Source organism: Cydia splendana, chromosome 1, assembly GCF_910591565.1.
Source record: "Cydia splendana chromosome 1, ilCydSple1.2, whole genome shotgun sequence".
Classification (NCBI taxonomy): domain Eukaryota; kingdom Metazoa; phylum Arthropoda; class Insecta; order Lepidoptera; family Tortricidae; genus Cydia; species Cydia splendana.
Window position 1 is genome coordinate 354,781 of NC_085960.1, and position 26,007 is coordinate 380,787.

At 42.8% G+C, this 26,007-nt stretch overlaps 1 protein-coding gene across 1 annotated transcript; it reads left to right on the top strand.

The window, feature by feature from the left end:
- Positions 1 to 129: 129 nt before the first annotated feature.
- On the top strand, positions 130 to 24,619 carry LOC134798607 (dystrophin, isoforms A/C/F/G/H-like). The gene is made up of 12 exons (XM_063770974.1): positions 130 to 254; positions 457 to 651; positions 4,529 to 5,143; positions 5,642 to 6,754; positions 7,077 to 7,256; positions 7,673 to 7,906; positions 8,334 to 8,534; positions 8,983 to 9,258; positions 9,475 to 9,621; positions 9,875 to 10,044; positions 10,247 to 10,403; positions 24,290 to 24,619. Exons 3-12 carry the CDS (start codon positions 4,595 to 4,597, stop codon positions 24,617 to 24,619), a joined length of 3,357 nt encoding a protein of 1,118 aa, XP_063627044.1. The 5' UTR covers positions 130 to 254; positions 457 to 651; positions 4,529 to 4,594.
- The last annotated feature ends 1,388 nt before the right edge of the window (positions 24,620 to 26,007 follow it).

Sequence of the window (26,007 nt, forward strand, 5' to 3'; positions counted from 1 at the left end):
TTTAGTAGACCCGTTTGTGTAATTAAATAGGTGTACAAAACGCGAGAGTTTAAAGTGTTAAATCCTAAATTCCCAACGAGATTAGATCTCAAAGTAATATCTAAGTGCGTGTTGATTTTTCGTAGGACCTCGTGGAGCAAGTAGAAACGCAGCGCGAGTCCCTAAAGGAGATCGAGACTCAAGTGGAAGCCTACCGCACCGCCGGGCGACCGGAAGCCGCCGAGCGTCTGCACCACCAACTGGACTTACTGCGTGTAAGTATACGCCTCACAACGAGGCTATACCTGTGGAGCGCCACGGTTCGTGGTGTTTTTTGCCGGTAAACGGTCTCGTCTTTGACTCTTAGCGTGCACTTTTTGAATTTTCTATCAGCACATTTGTTTTTCTCCCAGCCTTCTTTTTTAGCATGGCTTCTCGTTTTAAGTTCAACGATTTGACTTAATTTAATTTCCACAGCGTCAGTTGGAAGAGTGCGTCGAGCGCCTCTCCACTCTGGGCACTCCCTCGCCCGGCGGAGAGGACAACAGCCTCGAGGGCCGGCTGTCCCGCGCCACGCGCACGTTGCGCGGCGTGCAGGCCGGCGCCGACCGCGAGCTGGCGCTCAGCTCGGCGCAGCCCGACGCCGTCCGCGCCGTGCTGCGCCGCTGTCTGGTGAGTGCTGCTCTGTCTGCGGTGCAGGGGTATCTACTAGGGCTCCCGGTCGTGTCCGGGTTTCGTGTACACGTGTTCGGTACCCGTTTCCGAACTACACGTACACGGTTTTCTGACCCGTTCTACACGTGTAGTCGGGCACACGTGTAATTAAGATCCGTGTATCCGGGTACCCGTGTACACGGCGAAACGAACCTTAAATACACGCGGGCCTAACCCGTCCTTGGCGTGTAGCGGATATTGAAGTAATGTATAAAGTTTTAAATAAAACAAAGATTCAGGTTCAGGAGCTCCGATTGTTTAGCAGTTTTATTTTATTGGATGTTCAATGTGATTGATATAAGTTGTAGGTACCTATTTAATTTATTTTTCACCTCAGCAGCTCGAACAAGGGTACTTTGCTAACAGTGAGCAAAATGCGATTTTGCTAAAGGAAAATATTTATAACATATTCCGTTCGTGGTAGTTTCAGTAAGCATAACTATCTACTTTTGTATTAGATAATCATTTAGGTTTACTTTAATTATTAAAAAACTACATCAATGAAGAAAATGAAATACCTATCAATGAAGTCAAGGGTTACTAAGATATTGTTAATTTTAATCTTATGATTATTGAAACAAAGTGTACCTACTTACCTACCTATTATTGATATTACCAATCAATCCAGTAAAACTGCAAAGTAGGTAATCGAATCTTCCTAACCTCCCAAATATTCAATCGTATGTCTTCATAGCACGAATCTCCGCTACACGAGAGTGAAGGGTCGAACCGGCGGGTAAATAAGATCCGTTATTGCGTGTATCCGTGTACCCGTGTACCCGTGTACGCGGGTACCCGTGTAAACGTTTCCGAACCCGGGCGTGTCAGCGTGTAACACGTGTATCGGGAGCTCTAGTATCTACCTACACCCATCATATGGAGAATTCATTCAAAACAAAATTATCATTAACTTAAATCCCTATCCTTCATTAAAACGACGCATTTAAAATAAAATAATGGTCCTCGCTTTAATGTCAGACTGGTGCCTGTGCCGAATCTTAGAATTAGGCCACTGAGTGGATACCAGAATTTCCAAGTGAGTCGTGGCAAAAATACCGGACGACGATAGGAAGATGATGACTCAAAACAACTAATTCCATCTAAACTGAGCCAGTCAAACAACTCAATGTCACCATTATAACCGTGTATACTGTAGGCTCCAGCATTACACCTTTTTTATTTGAAAATCTTCATACAAGCCGACGCAGTCACATGGAAATAGTAGGTACTAGTAGGTAGCACATAAAAACCATTCACCCGCGAAGTATGTATGTCCTAATCATTCACACTCGATATTGTAACGCTAGAATGTTTCGTCCTTGCGACTTTCACCTCCGAGATATTTCTTGTATCCAGTTAATAGAGAGACACAGAAGGGAGCTACAAGCCTAAGAAAAAAGGATTTTCGGTAATGGTGTTTTTCATGTTATAAAATGGTTACCGATTTCTGGAGGAGTTTTTAAAGTGAACGAAATTCTTGTTCGTGTGGCAGTGGTGCGGTGAGCCATAAAAATGTCTTTCAATTTCGAGATACTCGTGTTCGATATTTTAAAACCGTTTTGGAGTAGTAAAACAAACATAAATCTGATGTATCCAAGTTAAACTTAATAATAATAACTAATCCCTTATTCAGTATTTTTTAAACCGCTCTGTAGTTTAATAATAATTAGTTAATTATTTAATTCTTTAGTAAAGTTTCAATTGCTATTGTACATATGTAAATAATTGTGAATATTTTGCATGCTATAGATTATGGCTAATTATTAATTAAGGAGTGTAATTCAAAATATTGTAATAACACCTGTAAACCAACCCTTATAGCACAATAAATAAATTGATTGATTGACTGATAAGAATATTAAGTTTGTGAAAAGACCGGACTGACCAAAGCGCATGCGGTGCCTCAGAGGCCTTACCACGGAAAACGAATATCGAAATTATTTTACCTTCCTTACTCTCGCTTGAATATGCAAGAGCGGTAGAGAGGCAGATAACGAAATTCCGATTTTTATTTCTCACGTTCGCGTTTTTTCGCTTTATTTGATTTCAAGCGTTCATAGGCTAATGTTAGCTGCTTGTCATTGCGCGGACTTTAAACTTTTTTGCTGTCATTTTTTCTGAAAAAAGTGTTGACATGGTAGTTTGTTGGCATGTTGTGGCGCGCCCACTTCCGCGCGACCTATTAGTTCTCGCCGCTAGATCACAATGCACAAAACATAATGCAGATGCGGCCACGGCCAATGTCGGGTCATGTCCGTTGCTTATTCATATGTAAAGTAGACCCACGTTTCAAGTACAACTGATAACATTATTTACGGCTTTTCAGTCATTTTGATTTTCCCTTTGTTATTGGATTTAAACTACCTTTGAAATGCTCACCGCACCCTCAGTGCTGTAAATCTTATTATCTTAGTACTAAACATGTCTATCCCTTTGCAATCCGGATTCAACTTTAATGATAATTATTATCTTAATTTGATAGGGGTTGCTCCCCATGTCCCTTAGTTCTGATAATCTTAAATATGTAAGATTATTTCTATGTTAATTGTAATGTATTTAATTCTATATAAAAATAAACAGTTTAAATTTTAATGTTTTTTTATCCGATGGATATTCCGAACAATTTGGATCCGGATAAAAAATATGTAAATGCATTTTGACAATGGTTTTGCAAATGTACGTAAATATAATGTCCGGTTTGTTTACGTTGGTGCAATGTTGTGGTCGTTCGCGTGCGGCGCCCGCCCAGTCATCGCGCCGTTGAAAGGATTCCGCGGCCGACGCATGAAGCCGTTTGGAGAAGGCTTCTGTCACGTGCACTTACCTAGAAGACTTTAAATAGTTTATACTTATAAATATAGTGGAGACAAGCTAAAATTAAACCACCTTATTTATGAAGAATAGGGAACTTTATTAAATTGTGTCCCTTTCTTACAAATACAAATGTGAAAATGACGGATAAGGACAAATGTTTACGAATAACCCCAAAAATGCTAGGAGCTAAGAGTTTAATGCCAAAAAAAACCTGTTTATCGATGTTTAAAACATGTCCGATGTGCAATTCAAGTTTATTTTATTTTATTCATTTTTGTAACCTTTTAACAAAATATGAACTAAGAGGTTCGGGTAGGACATTCAGTATTTATTGAATAAAAACGCCCTATCCTCAGTTCATGATTGAATGTAGTGTCAGTCCGCTAATCTCAGGTAAGCCGGCACGCGAGCGCAGCCTCCGCGGACATTGCCATCAAGTATCATAGTATATCCTCAACCTCACACGGTCGTGGTAGTTCTATCCCCACATACGGTCATAGAACTCGTAGTTCAGAATCAGAATAAAAACGAGTTCGGTCTTCAAATACTGTTGTAATCGCATTATTTTGAACACACACGCTGTTGAAGAAGTTTTGTCATATCGCGCGGTCGCTAATATGGATTGGGACGTGCTTTACTTGAGTTTGGTGTTCGCGCTGACCATGTTCAAATGGCTTGTAAGTTTGTAATACTGTAAGATGTCGTGTATTTATATCAAGACTCACTGTGACACTGTTCATGTGGTATCTTGTTCTTTAATTAGCAAACATTTGGCAAACATTTAATATGAAAACGCACATGGTGATACCGTAATTTTTTTTTAGGGATTCCCAGAGTTTACGCAATATAAGACAATAAAATTCTGTTAAAGTACTTAATCAGCCGCAGAAAAAATGTGTAATCTTTATTTGCAAAACGAATTTTGGGCAATTACGAGTACTTCTGACTCTTCTGACTCTGACTCATAATTACATTTAGTGTCGTTTAAAATCACTCACATGATTTTTAATATTTCCGCCAGAAATTCTACCGCACTCTGAGCGAGATCAAGTCCGAAGTCGAGTCGGTGATCAAAACTGGCCGCAAGATGGCCGAAGAGGAGGACGGACGCGAACTGTCACCCCGCATCGACGCCCTAAAGGAACTGTACAACCGGCTCGGCGCACAAGTCACCGAGTCCAAGACTAGGTTGGAAAATGCCTTGCTAACTGCCAGAGAGATACATAACGATCTAGGGGCCTTAGGGGCCTGGCTAGACGGACTAGGAGCCGGCGTCGGCCGCCAGACCTTAGAGCTCGAAATGTCCCGTATGGAAGCCGTTAAAGACAAACTGAACGCCAACCACCGCGAGTACGCCAAGAGCTGCGACCCCGCCAGCCTCGCAGAGCTACGCGAACAAGTAGATGAAATCAATGCGCGATGGGAGCGATTGAAAAAACACGGAGTAACCAAAGATGATAGCTCTCCTCAGAAATTCTTAGATGATGTCGCGCGAGAGCTAGCCAGCCCGGCGACCCTAACAGATGCTAAATTACGCGCGTTGGATGGAGAACTACGCGTGCGCGCCAACGATATCCGTGCGACGAACGATCCAGCCCTCGTCAAGCAACTGGATAAATTGATTGCCGACGTCGCGGTAAGTGTTTTGTGGCTTTTTTGTGGGGAATGCTTTATGCTAGCCCGTTTTTCGAAATCCATCGTCTCGATCCTTCTTCTTTTTGCATAAACCTATGTTCTACTTAATTGCTGAAGTTTGTTACGATCTGTCAAATTTCTGTAAATAAGCACCTTTTATAAGTGAGATAATCAGAATCACTCGTAACGATGGACCTCGGAAACCGGACGTTCACATAACCGACCCTAATGTGTTCGTTTGCAAAGTTTGTGCGACCCGTGCCGCAAATAACGCATAAAGGTCGGATCACATCATCCATTGTACATTTCGTCCCCCCAACCAAACCCGGCAGGTGAGTGGTTCCATTATTGTCGCGCATTGTAAATTCGAGCTTGGAGCACCCGACCCGCGAGGCACGTCTAGTGGAATGGATTAACCGACTAAACCGTGGAGTCACTGTAAATAACGTCACGTGGAGGTGAGGGGCTTGTCAGCGAGTTTAGCGGCCGGCTGTTGCAGGCGCCGCGCGGCTACGAGCGCGTGTCCGACACCGTGAAGCGGCGGCTCGAGCCCGCGCCCTCCCCCCCCGCCGCCGCCGCCGCGCCCTCCCCGCAGCCCAAGCGCTCGCGGATCCCGCTCGCACTGCGCAGCCCCGTGCCCGTGCGCCGGGAGCTGCAGCAGCGCGCCGGCTCCGCCCCCTCCACCCCCGTCACCCCTCGCCGCGACAGCAGCACCTTCAACCTACTCGCAGACAGCGAACTCTTCACGCAGATATCCCGAGACAAAGTAGAAGTCGAGCCGCCCCAGAAAGTCGAGCGACCGAAAGCGGAACGACCGACGCATGTCGTAGCTGTTCGGGAGCGCGAGATCGTCAAAGCCACTATCGGTTCTGTCGAACCGGAGTCCGGTGAGGAGGCTCTACAGTTCATCCCGCGACGCGCCGAGGTAGTAGAGGTTGTAGACGACACTGTCGAGCCGGCCGAGCGGTCGCGTGAGAAACGCCCGTCTGTCGACCTCGGCACGGAGCCGAAAACGTTCGTCGTTGAAGTCAAAACTTTAGAGCACCGGATGAAACCGACTCTAGGCATACTGAAGCGCCGAAGCACCGATGACGACAAACCTAAATCGGTCAAGATTAGTATGGCCGCCCCTGATGTCATACCGTCATTAGAACCTCAGGAAGGTACAAACACACCTCCACCGACACCCATGGATGGCGCAGTAGGCCAATGCCCGTTGATGTTCGATCTAAGCTTGAGGCAGCACGCGGCACAGTTGAACCTTCGTAGGGATGAAGTCAACGAGTATCTGATCCTGGATGAAGTACCGAGAGAACAGCCGGCGTTGCCTGAACCTTCTGCTACTGATGAGCTCGCCACACATGTGCCTGAAACTACTCCTAAAGAGAAAGAGAGTGTCATCAAAGATGCTAACAAAGAACAACAAGTAGAATCGTCTGAACAAGTTACCACAGATGAGATAGCCCATGAGATACCGCAGAAGTCCCCAGCTGAATCATCAGACGAATTTAATAAGATACCAAAAGAGCAATCTGAAGTCCCACACCTTGAGGACAAATCTAGCGACGGTGCCGAAGAGGTCATTTACTCTGAAGTCGAAGACATGCCTCAGGTAGATATTATAGGGCCCGTTAGGTATTTTAAATTTACAATAAGGTAATTTGGGATAGTTCACTGAAAAATAGTAGTATTTGCAGACTCTAAAACTTATTCATTGATAAGTTTATCCTATCCTAAGTTATAATATTGCTCTCAATGTTAGATTTTATGCTTGAAGTAGATGCCTTTGCAATTATAACAGGCTCAGTATTAATCCCGGACAACTGTTCACTAGATGAGACCTGTTTTTTAATGCGACCTATTTCTAGTATAAAGTCTAGCATTGTCTTGTCTCTTGTGAGTGTTGGCAGCGTTTCAACCAGCCGTTCTTGCAGTCCCGAAGTTCGGCGGAGCTGCCGTTGTGCACGTCCACGCCGCTGAAGGAGATGCAGACGGACGTGCAGCCCAGGAGGGAGAGGGACAGCAAGAGCCCCAGCCCGCGACGGTCGCATATTCCGTTGAGTCGGGAGCGCCTGCGCTTGCATACTGACCGACTGCAAGGATCGGAACCTGAGGTGAGTTACCTCCTGTGTGTATTAAGTTTTAAAATCTAGTGAGAAAATGTTTTCAAAGTAAAAGTATATAAGCGCCGGAGTGAACTGTTGTTATAAAAATATCTTGTTATTGAAGAGTGAACTATATTGAAAGCCCAAACTGAACAAAATTCGATAAAACGTTACTTAGTTGTACTCATATGGTGTTAACCAGAAAACGTAGTAATAGCAAATAAATAAATAAGTTTGGCAAACCAATTACTCGGTAGATAACGCGGCAAATTTGAAAAATGTAGGCGTGAAGGTTCGACCTCCCATAATAATTTTGAATATCACATCTTTTCTACTGACAATTTGGTTTTCCAGACTAATTAATAGTGATCTGTTTTGTGAGTGTTTATCCCACTAAAACACTAATGCCCCCCGTGTGCCCCTAGTCGCCGCCATTATCCCCCGTGTCCGCCGGCTCTCGCGGCTCGCCCCCGCTCTCCCCGCTGTCCCCGCTGGAGGGCCCCGCCCCTGATAGCCTGTTGGGGGCACTAGGTGCTGCCCCTGATGAGGAACTTGAGGAGTACGAGGCAGCGGCAACTGCGGCTGCGAGAAGGATGGACGTCATGATGGTCACTGTAGGGGCTGTCGACGCGGAAAAGGACCCCGGCAAGCGGCTTGAGGTTCGTCTGTCCCCTCTATGGGGCACCGCCCCGAAAATAACATAAGATTTGCCATCTGATTTAGGGTGGTATTCCGCCTGTCCATTATTTGATCAAATGTGCATTGCGTCTCACTCTCATTAAGCAAAATGTGAGACGCAAATACTGATCAAATATTGGACAGGTTGAATACCACCCTTAGTTCAGTTATCTTTGCATGGCGTTTTACTATAATGTATTAATGCAATAAAAGAAGTAAAAAATTCAAGGTTAATATTTGTAAGCAAATAAAACACTAAGGTAACGACTGCCCATATTTCTGAAATTATATTTTCGACAGAAAATCCAAATTGTTCAATGTAGATCGTTAGTTTTCAGATAGAAGACAGATATTTTCACCTCAACTGACATTATTTCTTGAGAAAGATCATTGATCTGTTTTGTTTAGATCCTGAAGAACCAGCTAGGCGCTCTGGCGCCTGAGGCAGCCGCGTTGATCTCCCGCGGCGACAGCCTAGTGTACGCTCGCCATGCGACCAGTCCTTTACTGGCAGAATATGTCCGTACTCACTCGGACAGGTTGCGGAATAAATGGGCGCAGGTCATGGCCGAGATCGAGGCCAAGAGGAACGTCGCCATCAGAGCCGAGGTAACTTCTAACGTAAAACGTGAGTCAACCCAATGTCTAATCTGAGCACTGATGACCTTCGATCAATTTTCAACAACAACATTCTATGATATGTACACTACATATGTTCCTCGGGACAATATGGATTCGTTTCCTGGAAAACCTTGAAAACGACTCCCATGACGAAAGAAAAATTTCTGATTTTTGCCCTTACAATCGTATTGTTTCTCAATTGGCATTATAACTTTATGGTTGGCAGTGCTCCGCACAAAAATTGAGCGGTTAGAGGTTTTGGAAACTCGGTATTGGAAAACAGTTACGAGCGCTTTTCATAGATACCTTTTGACATACCTAGACATCGCGAAAGGGATAGTTATATTTCTAACGCTCCAACACTGTGATCGAATCGAAACTAATTTAACTAAATTTTAAATATAACATGTGTATTCCTTCTTATATATTTCTCTAGGACAACATCAAAGAACTCAACACCCTCCTGGAAAGCCTGCAGCGCTGGCTGAAGCGCCTCGAAGGCGACATCAAAGCTGAGCGCGGTCTCGTGAAGGAGGAGTTCCTCGATCGGGAGGGCGATGTCGAACGAGTGTCGGAGCTGTGTCGAGCTCTACGGGCAGCTAGAGTTGGATATCCGGAGAGAGCTGTGGCGGACTTAGGACAAGCATGGACCAGAGCGAGACAGCTTTATGAGGCCACTCACAAACCCAAGCGGGACAAGAAGGGCAAGATCGTAAGTATAGTGTGAATCTTGGCAGGGTCGCCATGAAGTAATGGATGCAGGCAGACAGAGGTGTAGTCAGGCTCCGGGTAGTGGCTTATACACAGTGGTTCCTTTGTACAAAATTAATATAATGAACTGTGCTATTTACTGGATTCATGTCCTCGAAAACCTAGAAAACGACTCCTAAGACTAAAGAGAAGTGTCTAATTTTTTCCTATTTTACAGGACGCAAGCGAAGCCCTATGCGGCGAATACGTGACGCGCGCGAATCGTTGTCGTGAACGTGTGGCCGCCGTCGCGCGTTTACTGCAGGCGCCGCCGCTCGGCACGAGAGATTACGACGAATTTCCTTTACAAGAGGATGCTTTAGCGGTTAGTACATAAAGTATTGTCTCCATATTATGTGTGTTAGAGAAATAACTGTTGTGGCCGTTATGGGGACGAATTTGTCGCTGACTGTACATTTTTTTAATTTTTAGGAAATGTCAATAATTGTTAATTAAAAAGTTAGGGATATAATTGTAAGATCATTTTGGTGTAGCAGCACGAATTCTGGTAGTTGCTCTAAGTGTGCCATTAACAAATATACCGTGTATGATCATGTTTTTACCTCTGTGTGTAACAGAAAGTGAAGTCGTCCATCTCCGAACTGGAGGCCGTGGTGGCTGAAACCGAGAGCGTGTTCACTTCGCTCAACCAACAACCGAGCGACAACGCTCAAGCGACACGCGTGAGACGCAAACTACAAACCGAGTGGACCGCACTTCAGGACAACTACAAGGAGCGCCGCGAGAGGTATACAACACACGACGTCTAAGGAGATTGTCCGTTAAAATTAGTAGACGCCATCATTCTCCGCCACGTCAACAATGTACCTACTATTAGTTACATATTTTTCCTGATTCGACCATAGAAACGTAGAGCTTTTTGCATATTTTAAGTTAAGGTTTTTTATGGGTTTTCTGTCAGGTTATAATAATATCTTTTCACCCTGTAGATGGACTCGCTGTCAAGCAGAATGGGCAGCTTTATACGCGGCGCTAGAAGCGTGTGGAGCCTGGTTAGACAACGCCGAGCGTTCATTGCAGCAGGCCCGGAATAGTCAAGAACCTCTTAAAGATTTGAAACAGAAGCTCAGAGATCTCGAACAGCAGGTATAGTATTTTATCGTCATGCTGCGAATTTTAAGATTCTTCGGGCATTCCCTCATTAGACTAGACAAAAAAATTCAAAATCGCTCTCCTTCCTGATGCGACTGGCAAATCAAATTACTTTTAAGCAACCGGGTTTTTTAACCTAATTAGACCCCGCTGAATCCGAATTTGCCGGTTGCTCGATCGAAATCTTGACCGGAAGTGAGATATTTGACATTAAAGGTCCCTTTTTTTAGTTTTTCGTAAATAACTCTTAAACGGTGGCGCATAGCAAAAAATTTTCTATTACATAAGTAATCTGCATAAAATTGCCTACAAGAAAGCTTCAGTACAATTTTTCGCTAGGATCAATATTCAAAGAGATATTAACGCAGGAAATTGAATTATATCCCTTCAAAGGTCCATTTTTTAGTTTTTTGTAAATAACTCATAAACGGTGGCCAATATCAAAAAATGTTGTTACACGTTAATAATCTACACAAAATTTTGAACCAAAAAGATTCAGTACACTTTTCACAGGGATCAATATTTAAAAAGATAATAAAGAGGGAAAGTTAATTATAATAAATTGTAAGGTTCCTTGTTTTTTAAAACCAAAATATTACTTTGCTAATCCGCGAAAAGATAACGTGCTAGTCAATCAGTGCTAACCCGTTATACTTACTTGCGTATTTTTACATGCAATGAATATTCCCACCCTCCCACCACAAAAATAAATATAACAAACCACCACCAAAAGAATAATCCTCGACACGTGTTTCGCCTCTCTACGAGGCATCCTCAGGAGTTGTTGACGGTCTGACGCCCGGCAACGGAATGACCTGTCTAGAATGGTCGGCCATATTTATACCTTGACCACTCCCCCTACTGTGCAAGTGTGAGTGAGATGGAAAAATTCGTAATAACGGCGATGACGCAACATTCAATTGTTCGTTAAGAATCATGCCCCTATTGTTGTACCTAATTATTTCCAGTTGTTCCAGAACACCCAAACGCAATCCCTTTTCGCAAACATGTAAAATATCAAAAGAATGATTCTCAGATAAAGTGTGACCTGTATCTAATAAGTGCTTTGCAAAATTGGACTTCTCTGGATGGTTATGTCTATATGACGCAACATGCTCTTTATACCTAGTAGTGAAATTACGGCCCGTTTGCCCCACATACACTTTATTGCAATAGTCACAGGTAAGCTTATAAACTCCAGACTTTTTCCCATTCTCGGTCTTATCTTTGCCATTGCAAAGCTTTGAGTGCAAAGAGTTATTTGTCTTAAAGGCCACAGGAATGTCGTTAGACTTTAAAATTTTGTAAATTGCATCAGACAACTTGCCAACATAAGTTATGCTCGCTTTATATTTCTTAATCGGTTCAGAGGATCGTGCCGCATACAACATAGTGTTGACTATACTTTTCCGCTTTTTTCTGATGATACCATCCACAACAGACTTATCGTAACCATTTGAAACTGCTAAGTGATAAATATTATTTAATTCAATCTGATAGTGTTCATCAGAAAGAGGCACAGTCAACATTCTATGCACATAACAATGAAAAGCAGCCAACTTATGCTCCCACGGATGCGTGGAAGAAGCCGGGATAACTGTATCGGTATGTGTAGGCTTACGGTAAATTTTGAACTGATGCCTGTTGTTTACTTTAGTGATTGTTAAATCTAGAAAATTCAGTGAGTTGTCTTGCTCTAGTTCCTTTTTAAACATCCAGCAAGCCCATACTACCCGTCCAACAAATAATCAAATCATCCACGTATCTAAAATAGTATAATATATTATACCACCATATTGTGGGCAACAATAATATATTATACTATTTTAGATACGTGGATGATTTGATTATTTATTGGACGGGTAGTATGGGCTTGCTGGATGTTTAAAAAGGAACTAGAGCAAGACAACTCACTGAATTTTCTAGATTTAACAATCACTAAAGTAAACAACAGGCATCAGTTCAAAATTTACCGTAAGCCTACACATACCGATACTGTTATCCCGGCTTCTTCCACGCATCCGTGGCAGCATAAGTTGGCTGCTTTTCATTGTTATGTGCATAGAATGTTGACTGTGCCTCTTTCTGATGAACACTATCAGATTGAATTAAATAATATTTATCACTTAGCAGTTTCAAATGGTTACGATAAGTCTGTTGTGGATGGTATCATCAGAAAAAAGCGGAAAAGTATAGTCAACACTATGTTGTATGCGGCACGATCCTCTGAACCGATTAAGAAATATAAAGCGAGCATAACTTATGTTGGCAAGTTGTCTGATGCAATTTACAAAATTTTAAAGTCTAACGACATTCCTGTGGCCTTTAAGACAAATAACTCTTTGCACTCAAAGCTTTGCAATGGCAAAGATAAGACCGAGAATGGGAAAAAGTCTGGAGTTTATAAGCTTACCTGTGACGATTGCAATAAAGTGTATGTGGGGCAAACGGGCCGTAATTTCACTACTAGGTATAAAGACCATGTTGCGTCATATAGACATAACCATCCAGAGAAGTCCAATTTTGCAAAGCACTTATTAGATACAGGTCACACTTTATCTGAGAATCATTCTTTTGATATTTTACATGTTTGCGAAAAGGGATTGCATTTGGGTGTTCTGGAACAACTGGAAATAATTAGGTACAACAATAGGGGCATGATTCTTAACGAACAATTGAATGTTGCGTCATCGCCGTTTTTACGAATTTTTCCATCTCACTCACACTTGCACAGTAGGGGGAGTGGTCAAGGTATAAATATGGCCGACTATTCTAGACAGGTCATTCCGTTGCCGGGCGTCAGACCGTCAACAACTCCTGAGGATGCCTCGTAGAGAGGCGAAACACGTGTCGAGGATTATTCTGTTGGTGGTGGTTTGTTATATTTATTTTTGCGGTGGGAGGGTGGGAATATTAATTGCATGTAAAAATACGCAAGTAAGTATATATAACGGGTTAGCACTGATTGACTAGCACGTTATCTTTTCGCGGATTAGCAAAGTAATATTTTAGTTTTAATTAATATGGATTTCCGCAAAGTAACGCCTGATTCTATTCACTCCTTGTTTTTTATTTTTTCGTTAATAATTTGAAAAGTATGACTCATAGCAAAAACAATCTTATACATAAATAATAAACATAAAATTTCCTACAAGAAACATGCAGAACACTTTTCGCTAGGATCAATATTTAAAAAGACAAAGCAGCGGGTAAGTTAATTATAATCAATTTTAAAGTCCCTTTTTAGTTTTTTGTAGATAACTCGTAAACGGTGTCCCATAGCAAAATAGGTTTATAAGAATAAAATTTCCTCTAAAAAACATCTGGAACACTTTTCTATACGATCAATATTTAAAGCGATATTAAAGGAAGAAAGTTAATTACAATCAGTTCACAGGTCACTTTTTTAGTTTTTCGTAAATAACTCGTAAACGGTGGCCCGTTGCAAAACAATATTATACAAAATAAGACTCATAGCAAAATAAGTTCTTAATGTTCTTGTAAATAAATAATCGGCATAAAATTTTCTACGAAAAACATATTGAACACTTTTCTCTAGGATCAATATTTGAAACGATATTAAAGGAAGAAAGTTCATTACAATCAATTCACATGTCACTTTTTTTAGTTTTTCGTAAATAATTTGTAAAGTATGACCCATAGCAAAAAAAAAACTGATACATAAATAATTTACATTTAATTTCCTATAAGAGACATGTGGAACACTTATCGCTAGGATCAATATTTATAAAGCTATTAAAGCGGGAAAGTTAAATAATGTGTAGAATTGATTATAATTAACTTACCCCCTTTAAACCCTCATTAAATATTGATCGTAGCGAAAAAGTGTACAGAACCTTTTTTGTGGACAATTTTATGTTTAATATTTATGTATATATTGTTTTGCAACGGGCCACCGTTTACGAGTTATTTAAGAAAAACTAAAAAAAAGTGACATGTGAACTGATTGTAATTAACTTCCTTCCTTTAATATCGCTTTAAATATTGATCCTAGAGAAAAGTGTTCCAGATGTTTTTTGGAGGAAATTTTATGTAGATATTTTATTCTTAAAAACCTATTTTGCTATGGGACGCCGTTTACGAGTTATTTACAAAAAACTAAAAAGGGGTTTAAAAATTGATTATAATTAACTTATCCGCTGCTTTTTAAATATTGATCCTAGCGAAAAGTGTTCTCCATATTACTTGTAGAAAATTTTATGTTTATTAGTTATGTAAAAGATTTTTTTTGCTATGAGTCATACTTTTCAAATTATTAACGAATAAATGAAAACAAGGAAACTTAGAATTTATTACAATTCACTTTCCCTCTTTATTATCTTTTTAAATATTGATCCCTGCAAAAACTGTACTGAATCTTTTTTGTACAAAATTTTGTGTAGATTATTATCGTTTAACAACATTTTTTGATATTGGCCATCGTTTATGAGTTATTTACGAAAAACTAAAAAAGGGACCTTAGAAGTGATTATAATTAAATTTTCCGCGTTAATATTTCTTTGAATATTGATCCTAGCGAAAAATTGTACTGAATCTTTCTTGTAGGAAATTTTATGCAGATTACTTATGTAGTAATAGAACTTTTTTTGCTATGCGCCACCGTTTAAGAGTTATTTACGAAAAACTAAAAAAAGGGACCTTTCCACTTCCGGTCGAGATATCGATCAAGCAACCGACAAATTCGGATTCAGCGGGGTTTAATTAGGTTAAAAAACCCGGTTGCCAAAAAGTACTATGCTTTGCCAGTCGAAATCGATTTTATAAAAAATATGACCAGTCTACATGAGTCACGACCGAAGACTAGTTTTCGTCACGTAATCTTTATTTGTGACGTCCCACGGTCAAAGGTACCTTATGGCGGGTATGGAGTTATGCATACCCCAGTAATCTACAATAAATAAGCTATCGATAACAGAAAAGATCAACCTTCTAGGTTGCGTAGTTACAGAGATATGATTTTTTGAAAATAATGTTGTGAAATGAGCAACTTTACGATAGAGAAGTTTTAAGTTTAGCCGCCTAAAAAACTATGTTCCTGAAGTAAGTTACATAGTTGACTACAAATAATAATACCTTATATATCTGAGATTAAAAAAATATTGCGACTTGTTCTGTAATGCAAATAGAAACTTTTGATATCGACTGATTTATGTGTATACTAACCAATCTCTTGAAAATAAAGTTTTATTTCATTTTCACGATTGATTGCAATGAGCTCTCAAGATTTCAATTTTATCTATTAGAAAACAACACTGACAGACAGTTTAAGCAAAAAACAATACCGATTTAGAGGTGAAAATGTATTTTCTAATTTTTTCATATAAAATCACAAAATTGAATATTTTTACTTTTAATGTGACACACAATCAATTTTTCTGAGCACATATGAAAGAAATTCTGTCATTCAAATGAAATAAATCCTAAAACCCCAACTAAATACTATATTTAACCCCTTATGCCACTTTAAACTTACATAACAATAACAGTATTTGCTCCATACATTTACGAAAAGGTACCTTATGGAAATAAATCTAATAATACATCACTACAAAATATCAATCATATTACAGTTTATCTTTTATGAATAGAAAATATTAATTTACATTAAACTGCCCCAAATTTAATTAGTTCTTCGTCATAATAAAGGCGTTTTACCTTACAATAAAACGCTTATTAAATACTTACCTTATTCGAAGCCTACAAACATAATGAGAGAAGCATTTCCGTTTCCAAATAGTATCAGACATAATTTGACTACATTTTCCGGTATCCCTACCACCCCCTCCACTGCCAGCCTGGCGAGCCAGACATCTTGGATGGAGCTGCTCGTCCCTTGCCTCATTGCGGCTCAGTATGCGCCAGGCAGGACTTATTTTGTAGGCTTCGAATAAGGTAAGTATTTAATAAGCGTTTTATTGTAAGGTAAAACGCCTTTATTAAATCCTGTACCTGTATTCGAAGCCTACAAACATAATGAGACGTGTTTGTTATCGCCTGGCAGTGAAGGTAAAACGCTAATGTGATGACAAGTTAGCTAGAAGGACACTGGTTTGCGAAACCCATTACAATCATTATATACCAATGGGTATATAAAATTGCAAGCTCTAGGTAGTGGTAGGGTGACATAATTTAAACCATTGTGTAATCAATAGAACATTTTTTATTTATTTAGTTATTGTAATTTAATAGGCACAAATTACTTTTCACACATAAATAAATTCCCTGTGGATATAAATCATAAAGCGTTATGATATGATCATGAACAATTAAACAAATTGCTTAAATTGACAATATTTTCGTCACGTGATGGATGATTTGATTTCATTATTTCTCGACGATAAAACAATCTAAATGTGTCTCCTGAACGCCAATTTCCTTGTTCTAGAATTTTATCTATTGGAAAATTCTCTAATAGTGTTGAGTCGCTCACTCGCGAGGCACCTCATTTGTACCACTCATTTTGTTAATTTGTCGCAGTACTTCATACCGCAAAAATGTCTTACTTCACTCCTCTATTCATTTTACTCATTTACTCGCGCGCATCACAAACACTTCTTGCCACACAAATCATTCACACACTTCAAATTTCAAAAAACTCTTATCCTTTCAAATTCACTCGCGAACCTCAAAAACTCATACACTCCTCACAACTTGCAAAAGAGTCCCTGGATGGCACGAGGTGCTCGCCTGCTCGCCGACATTCAAAACTCAAAATATCTCAAATGAAGAAACGAGTAATGGCCCACACTGTCAACTGCCGAACTACAAACCTTATTGCAACGACAAAAGGTCCACCGAGAAATGCGTTGAGTTTGTACCACTCACTGCCTCTCTGTGACATGAACACCTCAAAAATCCTTTCAAAATGAAACAATGAATTAGAAATACCCAAAGAGGGAGTGAGACAGACACGCGCCGTACTTCAATATCGCCTCGCGTCACCACCGAAAATACGTTAAAAATTTAACTCGAAAGACAACAAGCGTAAGCGCTGCAAGCTTTCATACATCTTAAGCCTTTTTGATCCTAACTTACTTGTCAAAATGGCGCGAGGAATCAGTCACCAAAAGGAAGTTCGACGTGTTGCTTCTCTGTTGCACTTGTAAATTCGTACGTAAGTGTGACAGGGAGGCAAGATGACGAACATGGATCGCGGTACGCACTCTGTATACCAGACAGGCATTTACGAAGCTTGCTTAGAAACAGTAATCCTTTAGTGACTAAAATATTATTGAAATAAATTACTGTAGCGTACACAATATATGATCATTTCAATAAGTTTCAAGTTTATTAAATAAAAAGTAAGTATAATTTGCATAGGTAAAATAAACATGTAGATGTAAATTATAACGATTTGAATTTGCAATACTTTTTATTAACATTATTTGTAAACGTTTATGATTTTGACATATTTATATTTATTTTGTTCGTACGTCGTTGTAGCTAATTTTAGTTCCCTAATACCTAATACCTAGTGATAATTCTTATAATTATACCAAAATAACAAAATATGGACATCGTTTTCGCCATTAAATTTACCCGCGGATCTTCCTTGGTGCCTTTTGCATGAAAAAATGAAATGTAAATGTAGCCGGCGGCGGCCGGCGCGAATGGTGCTTTGTTTAATATCATATTGATGATATTACTGTTAAATTATCTGAGGTGGTAAGTTTGTCACTTCTATATAATAATGACTTGTGAAAATATTGAATTTGTTCTCCTTAGTTTGTTAAAAATGTGGTAGTTTTATGGTTAATAGGTACAAGACTTATGAAATATATCACTACAAATTATGAAACAAAGTCCCCCGCCGCGTCTGTCTGTATGTGTGTTTGTTTGTATGTTCGCGATAAACTCAAAAACGACTGGACGGATTTTCATGCGGTTTTCACCTATCAATAGAGTGATTCTTCAGGAAGGTTTAGGTGTATGTATAATTTGCTAACCCGTGCGAAGCCGGAGCGGGTCGCTCTCGCTAGTGATTATTATACTTAAAATTATATCAAGTAGCAAGGAGGAGGACTAAACAATCTAACAATAAAAAAGAGCTAAATTAGAACAAGTTTCATAAAAGCAGCAAATTAAGTTACTATGTGGGATCTTTCTCCTATAAGTTATATTCTTAACCTCCAGAATTGCACTCCTTAATTATTATTATTTATTTATTTATAAAGGAAGTGATGAATACATAAATATGTATATACATTAAATATTTTTGTCACCATTGGCCCGTTGGATTAATAGAATAGTCGACGCTGAAAATATGCTAGTACCTCACCTCATTTGCAGTAAGACATTGTAACACCTCATTTTAGAAAATGAGGTACTCATACAAACTCATTTTAAATTGATGTCCTACCCATCACTATTCTCTAACCAATTCTTGGAGGCTACTGCTGCACGAACACTCCCTGGTGTAGCCTTAATGCCGGCGTCACGTAATAAACTCTTTACCCAACCGGCTATTACAGTCCGTGAAGCGGCCTTTGGAGCATTATTTACAGTAAGAAACAGATTTTGACTCTTACAAGCAAGACGTCTTTGTTGTGACAGTTCTATTAGTCGTTTTATCCAAAAAACTGGGTTGACGGCAGAGCACTGTGTGTTACTAAGAAGCTTCCAACCTGACTGTCTATGATCTGCAGAGTCAGTCTTAGACCCGAACCGAGGCCAGAAGGTGATGCAGTCTTCGGATTCAATCATGTGTTCGGGGTCTATTGATAAGAGTGTAAGGTCATGGACCCTTCTACCCGAGCATAATAACAACAAAGTGGCCGTCTGTCTAGCCACATCGAAAAAATTATCGGATTTGATATGCCTAGAAGCCATAAAGGACACTAAATTTGAAACATCCCATATGGGTGGTTTTGGATCTCTAGGCTTTTGCAGGGCTATAGCTTTCAGAACTTGCTTAACAAGTTTGTGCGAACTTAGTGCTTCCGAGCTATTAACGTTACATAGCGACGACACCACTGACTTATGCACTAAAATCGTACTGTATGCAAGGCCCTCTTTTTGAAACAAGTCCGATAAATAGCGGGCTAGCTGTGACCCAGAAGGTGCGGAATAATCGATATTATTTTCTTGAGCCCAACGGCACCATCTATTCCAAGCAACCGAATATGTTTTTATAGTTGAAGGACGCCAACCCGACAATAGCAAGGACTTTTGATCTCTAGACCAGCTTTCTAGGTCCCTCGACCACCCCCACACTTCCAGACCTCCAGAGTCATTTGATCTACTTTCGGCGGAGGAAGACCGGTGGCGACATCGACTAGCACGTCTTTCAGGTTCCATATCGTGTGTGGGGGGCCCACGGCTCGACTCTTCAGATCCGCGCGCCAAAAGACTCTCTCCCACCTGGGGACTACCATTAGGTACACTCCTTTGGCCTGATTTAGGTGGTGTAGGATTTTGGGTATCAAACATGGGGGTGGAAAGACCCATGCTAGTTTGAAACTCCACGTTAGGCTCAGAGCGTCGCAAAATAGCGCCTGATTGTCGGTCTGATCCAGTGAACAGTACGCCGCTACAACATGCGCCGTCCGGGACGCAAACAGGTCGATTTGAGGAGTTCCCCACTTGCGGAAGATTGGTGACGTGGCTTTTGGTAGCAGATGCCACTCGGGGAGTACCTTGAGCCTTGAAAGGTGGTCGGCTTCGACATTGTATATTCCTGGAAGATGGTAGATACGTAACTGAATGCGAAACATATCCAGAAACTGGTATATCTTGTAGGTTAAGGTCATAAGCATGTCCGACCGAGTACCGCCTTCGTTTCTCAGATATGCTACCACAGTCCGGTTGTCGCTCTGAATCAAAAGTGAAGCGTCGTATAGATCTTGACACTGATTTAGCTGCAGAATTTTGAGAATAGTCAGTAGTTCTTTTTGGTTGCAGTGTAATTTCTTCTCGGCTGCAGTCCAAAGACCCGAGAAGTGCGCATTGTTCAATTTTCCTCCCCATGCGACATCCGATGCGTCGGTTGTCAAATAATGCGTTGGTGGAGGGATCTGCATAGGTGATGTGTTCCGACAATTGGCCTTCCACCAGTCCAATTCGGACAATATTTCGCTGGGGAGCAAAACCCGCTTCTTCGGGTTTTGACACAGAAGCTGGTTGACTCTCTTCTGTATGAGACGAAAGTTTAGGCGACCTCTCGGTACTACGAAGCTTGCAAAGTTCAGCATCCCTGCTAAGGATTGCAGTTCTTTGAGATTCGCAGCCTGTTGGTGAACAAGCTTTGTTATGAACCTCAATATTTTGAGAACTTTCTTTTCGGGAAGACTCTTCTGGTCTGTCCATGGATCCCATATTATACCCAAGTACTCGAGGCGTGTCCTGGGACTTAAGATGGATTTTTCCCAATTGATCTGCCATCCTAGTTCTTGAAGCAGTTGCGTCGCCATGTTTATGTGGATCTGGAGAGTATGTGGATCCTGGTGAGCTATTAAAAAATCGTCCAGATAAACTAGGATTCTCAATTCACGCTCTCTCAGTACTTGAGCGATCCAATTTGTAACTGAAGCGAAAACTTTTGGTGCCGAACTCAAGCCAAATGCGAGACACGTCATCTGCAGCAGCTGGTTTTGGTAAACAAGGCGCAAGAACCTCCGATGACTCTTCACAATCGGGATATGAAAATATGCTTGAGACAGGTCTATCTTTGCAAGCCAGTCCCTGCTTTGTACAAAATCCTGTATTTTGACAACATTTATCAGGCGGAACGATTCGGTTCGGACGTAGAAATTCAGGGCCCGAAGGTTGAAAATGGGCCTCTTGGAGCCATCCCCCTTTTCCACCAGAAACATTGTTGATAAAAAGCTTGGACTCGTGGTGGCTGCCTCCAAAGCGCCCTGATCTTTCAATTCCTGAATCACCGCAGACATTTCCGGCGATGCCTGTGTTGCATAGTTCTCGTTTTGAAGCGGTGCTATGAGAGGCGGTTTTGTTAAAAAGGGTATGCGATAACCCTGAATTATTTTTAAAATGAAAGGCGGTGCTTGTAGATCTTTCCATTTTTTGTAAAAACGTTGGAGCTGTCCTGCTTGGAAAGGCCTCGAGTCAAAAGCGCCTTCGCTTATTAGATTTATCCTTGTACGAAGGGGATGCGCTCCGCTTATTGCCACGGGTGTCGCGCCCGTTCCTATTAGGTCGCCAGTTTCGGGGACGATAAGTGGTGTTATCGCGGCGTTGATTTGCCCTCTGATCCCCACCATTGTTTGTTCCTTGCGCAGGACAATGTTGGCAGTTGCTGGGACCTGGTCCCTGCGTGGGATAATGACTGCACATACCCTGCGCGGGTGTGTATTGAGGAGGGCCACGCCTCTTACTTGAATATTGATAGCCTTGCGCAGGCATATTAGCAGCAAAGGACCCCTGCGCGGGGCGATGCACATTTCCACTGCTACCTGCTTGCGCAGCAGGGGCACTGGTGGATGACCTTGGTTTAGGCCAAAAAGCCTTGCGAACGCCTCCAGCCTTCTCGAGTGCGGCTGCGAAAGGTTGAGGATCAAACAGGTTGGTAGCAGCAGGTGGAATTTTCCGTAAATTGGACTTGTCGAGCGGGTCCCGCACTGCCCGCAGTATCAAGTCCCTTCTCTGTTCAACTATATCAGCTCGGTGACCGCACACAAGTTGTAAAGCATCAACGGACACCTTATGAAACTCACCTGTATCGAAAAGTCCTTCTAGTTTTTCTTTGATTGATGCAAACGTCAATTGACTATAGCCCTGTGCCCAGTCAAGGAATTCACGAATATTGTTCTCAATCGTTTCTTTTTGCTTTAACAACGCAAAAGTAAGCGCAGCGTACGATCGCTCTGTATGTGACAATGATTTAGATGTATCATAAGCTAGCACTTCCTCATTGGTTTCTAACTCCACAAAACCGGGAGAATGCGTGTACAGTTTTTGAACATCCAGATAACGCACATCGGTCCACGTTTTATTAGTAAAACGATTTAATTTTTGCAAAGCTTCGAGATAACTATCGGGTGTTTTTGGAATTGCAGGTGCTTTTACGCTAGTTTCTAAATTTATAGAAAACTTTGACTGGGCAGGGGCGTCCGCGGCAACTTGTTGATCGACAACAATATCATTACCAACATTAGCATCGGCCAACACGTCGTCATACAAATCGCCACTAACATCATGATCGATAAAATTTAAATTATCGGCTGGCGGGTAGTTTGGAGTGCTGCTAACAGGACGGCAAAACAATTTACGCAACTCGCTTACCTCCTTTGCCAGTTTTTTCACCTCATTGTTTGAATATTGATTCCGCCTTTTATGACGACGTCTTTTCTTTGCAGACGAATCACTGCTCGAACTTGATGACGAACTCGAGCTTTCCGAATCATTCCTTTGTCTTGATCGATTTCTCACGGGGTCCTTACCTTGACCACTCATTGTTGCTGCAAGCAAATCAAATTAAAACAAAAAGCACAATCTTAAAATTTCGTTAGACCGGAAATGTAACCGTTAAAATTTTACTTTTTTAAATATCGAACGGCAATAACCGTTATAGAACACAATAGAACTAAAGATTAAATTAAGAAATTTAATGATACTATACGTTATGAACGGTTTATATTCAAAAAGACTTTGTTCTCTGGGTCAAGACGGGCACGTCTTAGACCACGACCGTTCACGTTGGGAAACAAAACGCTAATGAGGCAAGGGACGAGCAGCTCCATCCAAGATGTCTGGCTCGCCAGGCTGGCAGTGGAGGGGGTGGTAGGGATACCGGAAAATGTAGTCAAATTATGTCTGATACTATTTGGAAACGGAAATGCTTCTCTCATTATGTTTGTAGGCTTCGAATACAGGTACAGGATTTAATAATCTTAAAAAAGACCAATAATTTGTATGTAATGAAAAGGTACCTTGTGATAAAGTTACATGATGAGGCATGATGATGATGGAACAGTTAGGATAAACTAATAATATTTTGGTAATGGTATAAATCGTCTATTTCTTATCAATAATATATTTCGGTTGCTATTGAAGATAAGCGGCATTGAGGTTCAATGACCTCAGATATTCCATAAGGTAATGCGTCGGGTATTGGCATTTTTCAGCAAACCAATGGCTGATTTACTGCATGCGACTAAACCAAATGAAGATTATTCTAGTTAAGAAAGACTTGACGAGAGTAACTTTGGTATAATAGCAGGCTACTTGGATTTGTGATGTCGGTCTATGTACGGTTATAATATTTGCGAGGCGCCCCAACCAGAACTGAAATTATCAAATTAGTTTTGCAGAATGCTAATACAGTTCTCTACCAAACTTCTTTTCCCGTATTGACTAGTTTTTTTGGGAATTTTCAATCTTTTTTCCATAAGGTACCTTTTCTACTAAACTCTGAGACGACATTACTAGGCTTATAACTAACTTATAACAAAAATAAAAACAGGTAAACAAACGTTACGCATTAAGGTTTCAGATCACACAATAAAAAAAATTGAGCATTTTTTCACCTCTTTACAAAACATTTCATATCTCCGAAACTAGAAACCCTCATAAGGTACCTTTTCCCGTGGAACGTCACATTTTATATGTATTTACCTATGATTTTTTCCTCAAACATTTTACTGTGTTCTTTGGAATAGAGTCGCTTCAGGATAACCCGTCTCTGGTAAAATAAATTATTTCACGCTCTCGCTGGACAGTCGTTATCAGATTTATCGGAGCGACCGAGGAGCTCAAAAATATCTGAGCGTGCATTTAAAAGTCTTAATCATAAAGGATATTAATTGTTACCATCTTGGACTTTTCGATATGTCTGTTGGCGATTGTAGAATCTGCTATTGTGAAATGTAAGTATTAATTAGTAATTGTCCACCTACTCGTAGATGACTCTGCGTTCGACCTCCGTGTCGGCGGCGCGGGCGGGCGGGCGCGCCGTGCTCGGGGCGTGCGGCGGCGCGCTGGCGCGGGGCGTGCAGGACCAGCTCGAGCAGCTGCTGGCCAGGTGGCTCAAGGCGGCCGCCGACCTGCAGGCGCTGCAGCACAAGTACGACCATACTATACTAGATGACAGCACGCGCCGTGCTCGGGGCGTGCGGCGGCGCGCTGGCGCGGGGCGTGCAGGACCAGCTCGAGCAGCTGCTGGCCAGGTGGCTCAAGGCGGCCGCCGACCTGCAGGCGCTGCAGCACAAGTACGACCATACTATACTAGATGACAGCACGCGCCGTGCTCGGGGCGTGCGGCGGCGCGCTGGCGCGGGGCGTGCAGGACCAGCTCGAGCAGCTGCTGGCCAGGTGGCTCAAGGCGGCCGCCGACCTGCAGGCGCTGCAGCACAAGTACGACCATACTATACTAGATGACAGCACGCGCCGTGCTCGGGGCGTGCGGCGGCGCGCTGGCGCGGGGCGTGCAGGACCAGCTCGAGCAGCTGCTGGCCAGGTGGCTCAAGGCGGCCGCCGACCTGCAGGCGCTGCAGCACAAGTACGACCATACTATACTAGATGACAGCACGCGCCGTGCTCGGGGCGTGCGGCGGCGCGCTGGCGCGGGGCGTGCAGGACCAGCTCGAGCAGCTGCTGGCCAGGTGGCTCAAGGCGGCCGCCGACCTGCAGGCGCTGCAGCACAAGTACGACCATACTATACTAGATGACAGCACGCGCCGTGCTCGGGGCGTGCGGCGGCGCGCTGGCGCGGGGCGTGCAGGACCAGCTCGAGCAGCTGCTGGCCAGGTGGCTCAAGGCGGCCGCCGACCTGCAGGCGCTGCAGCACAAGTACGACCATACTATACTAGATGACAGCACGCGCCGTGCTCGGGGCGTGCGGCGGCGCGCTGGCGCGGGGCGTGCAGGACCAGCTCGAGCAGCTGCTGGCCAGGTGGCTCAAGGCGGCCGCCGACCTGCAGGCGCTGCAGCACAAGTACGACCATACTATACTAGATGACAGCACGCGCCGTGCTCGGGGCGTGCGGCGGCGCGCTGGCGCGGGGCGTGCAGGACCAGCTCGAGCAGCTGCTGGCCAGGTGGCTCAAGGCGGCCGCCGACCTGCAGGCGCTGCAGCACAAGTACGACCATACTATACTAGATGACAGCACGCGCCGTGCTCGGGGCGTGCGGCGGCGCGCTGGCGCGGGGCGTGCAGGACCAGCTCGAGCAGCTGCTGGCCAGGTGGCTCAAGGCGGCCGCCGACCTGCAGGCGCTGCAGCACAAGTACGACCATACTATACTAGATGACAGCACGCGCCGTGCTCGGGGCGTGCGGCGGCGCGCTGGCGCGGGGCGTGCAGGACCAGCTCGAGCAGCTGCTGGCCAGGTGGCTCAAGGCGGCCGCCGACCTGCAGGCGCTGCAGCACAAGTACGACCATACTATACTAGATGACAGCACGCGCCGTGCTCGGGGCGTGCGGCGGCGCGCTGGCGCGGGGCGTGCAGGACCAGCTCGAGCAGCTGCTGGCCAGGTGGCTCAAGGCGGCCGCCGACCTGCAGGCGCTGCAGCACAAGTACGACCATACTATACTAGATGACAGCACGCGCCGTGCTCGGGGCGTGCGGCGGCGCGCTGGCGCGGGGCGTGCAGGACCAGCTCGAGCAGCTGCTGGCCAGGTGG

Coding starts and splice junctions, on each gene's coding strand:
- LOC134798607 (XM_063770974.1), top strand. CDS start 4,595: ATGGCCGAAGAGGAGGACGGACGCGAACTGTCACCCCGCATCGACGCC. Junction 5,144..5,641: donor AATTGATTGCCGACGTCGCG/GTAAGTGTTTTG, acceptor CGGCTGTTGCAG/GCGCCGCGCGGCTACGAGCG. Junction 6,755..7,076: donor AAGTCGAAGACATGCCTCAG/GTAGATATTATA, acceptor CCGTTCTTGCAG/TCCCGAAGTTCGGCGGAGCT.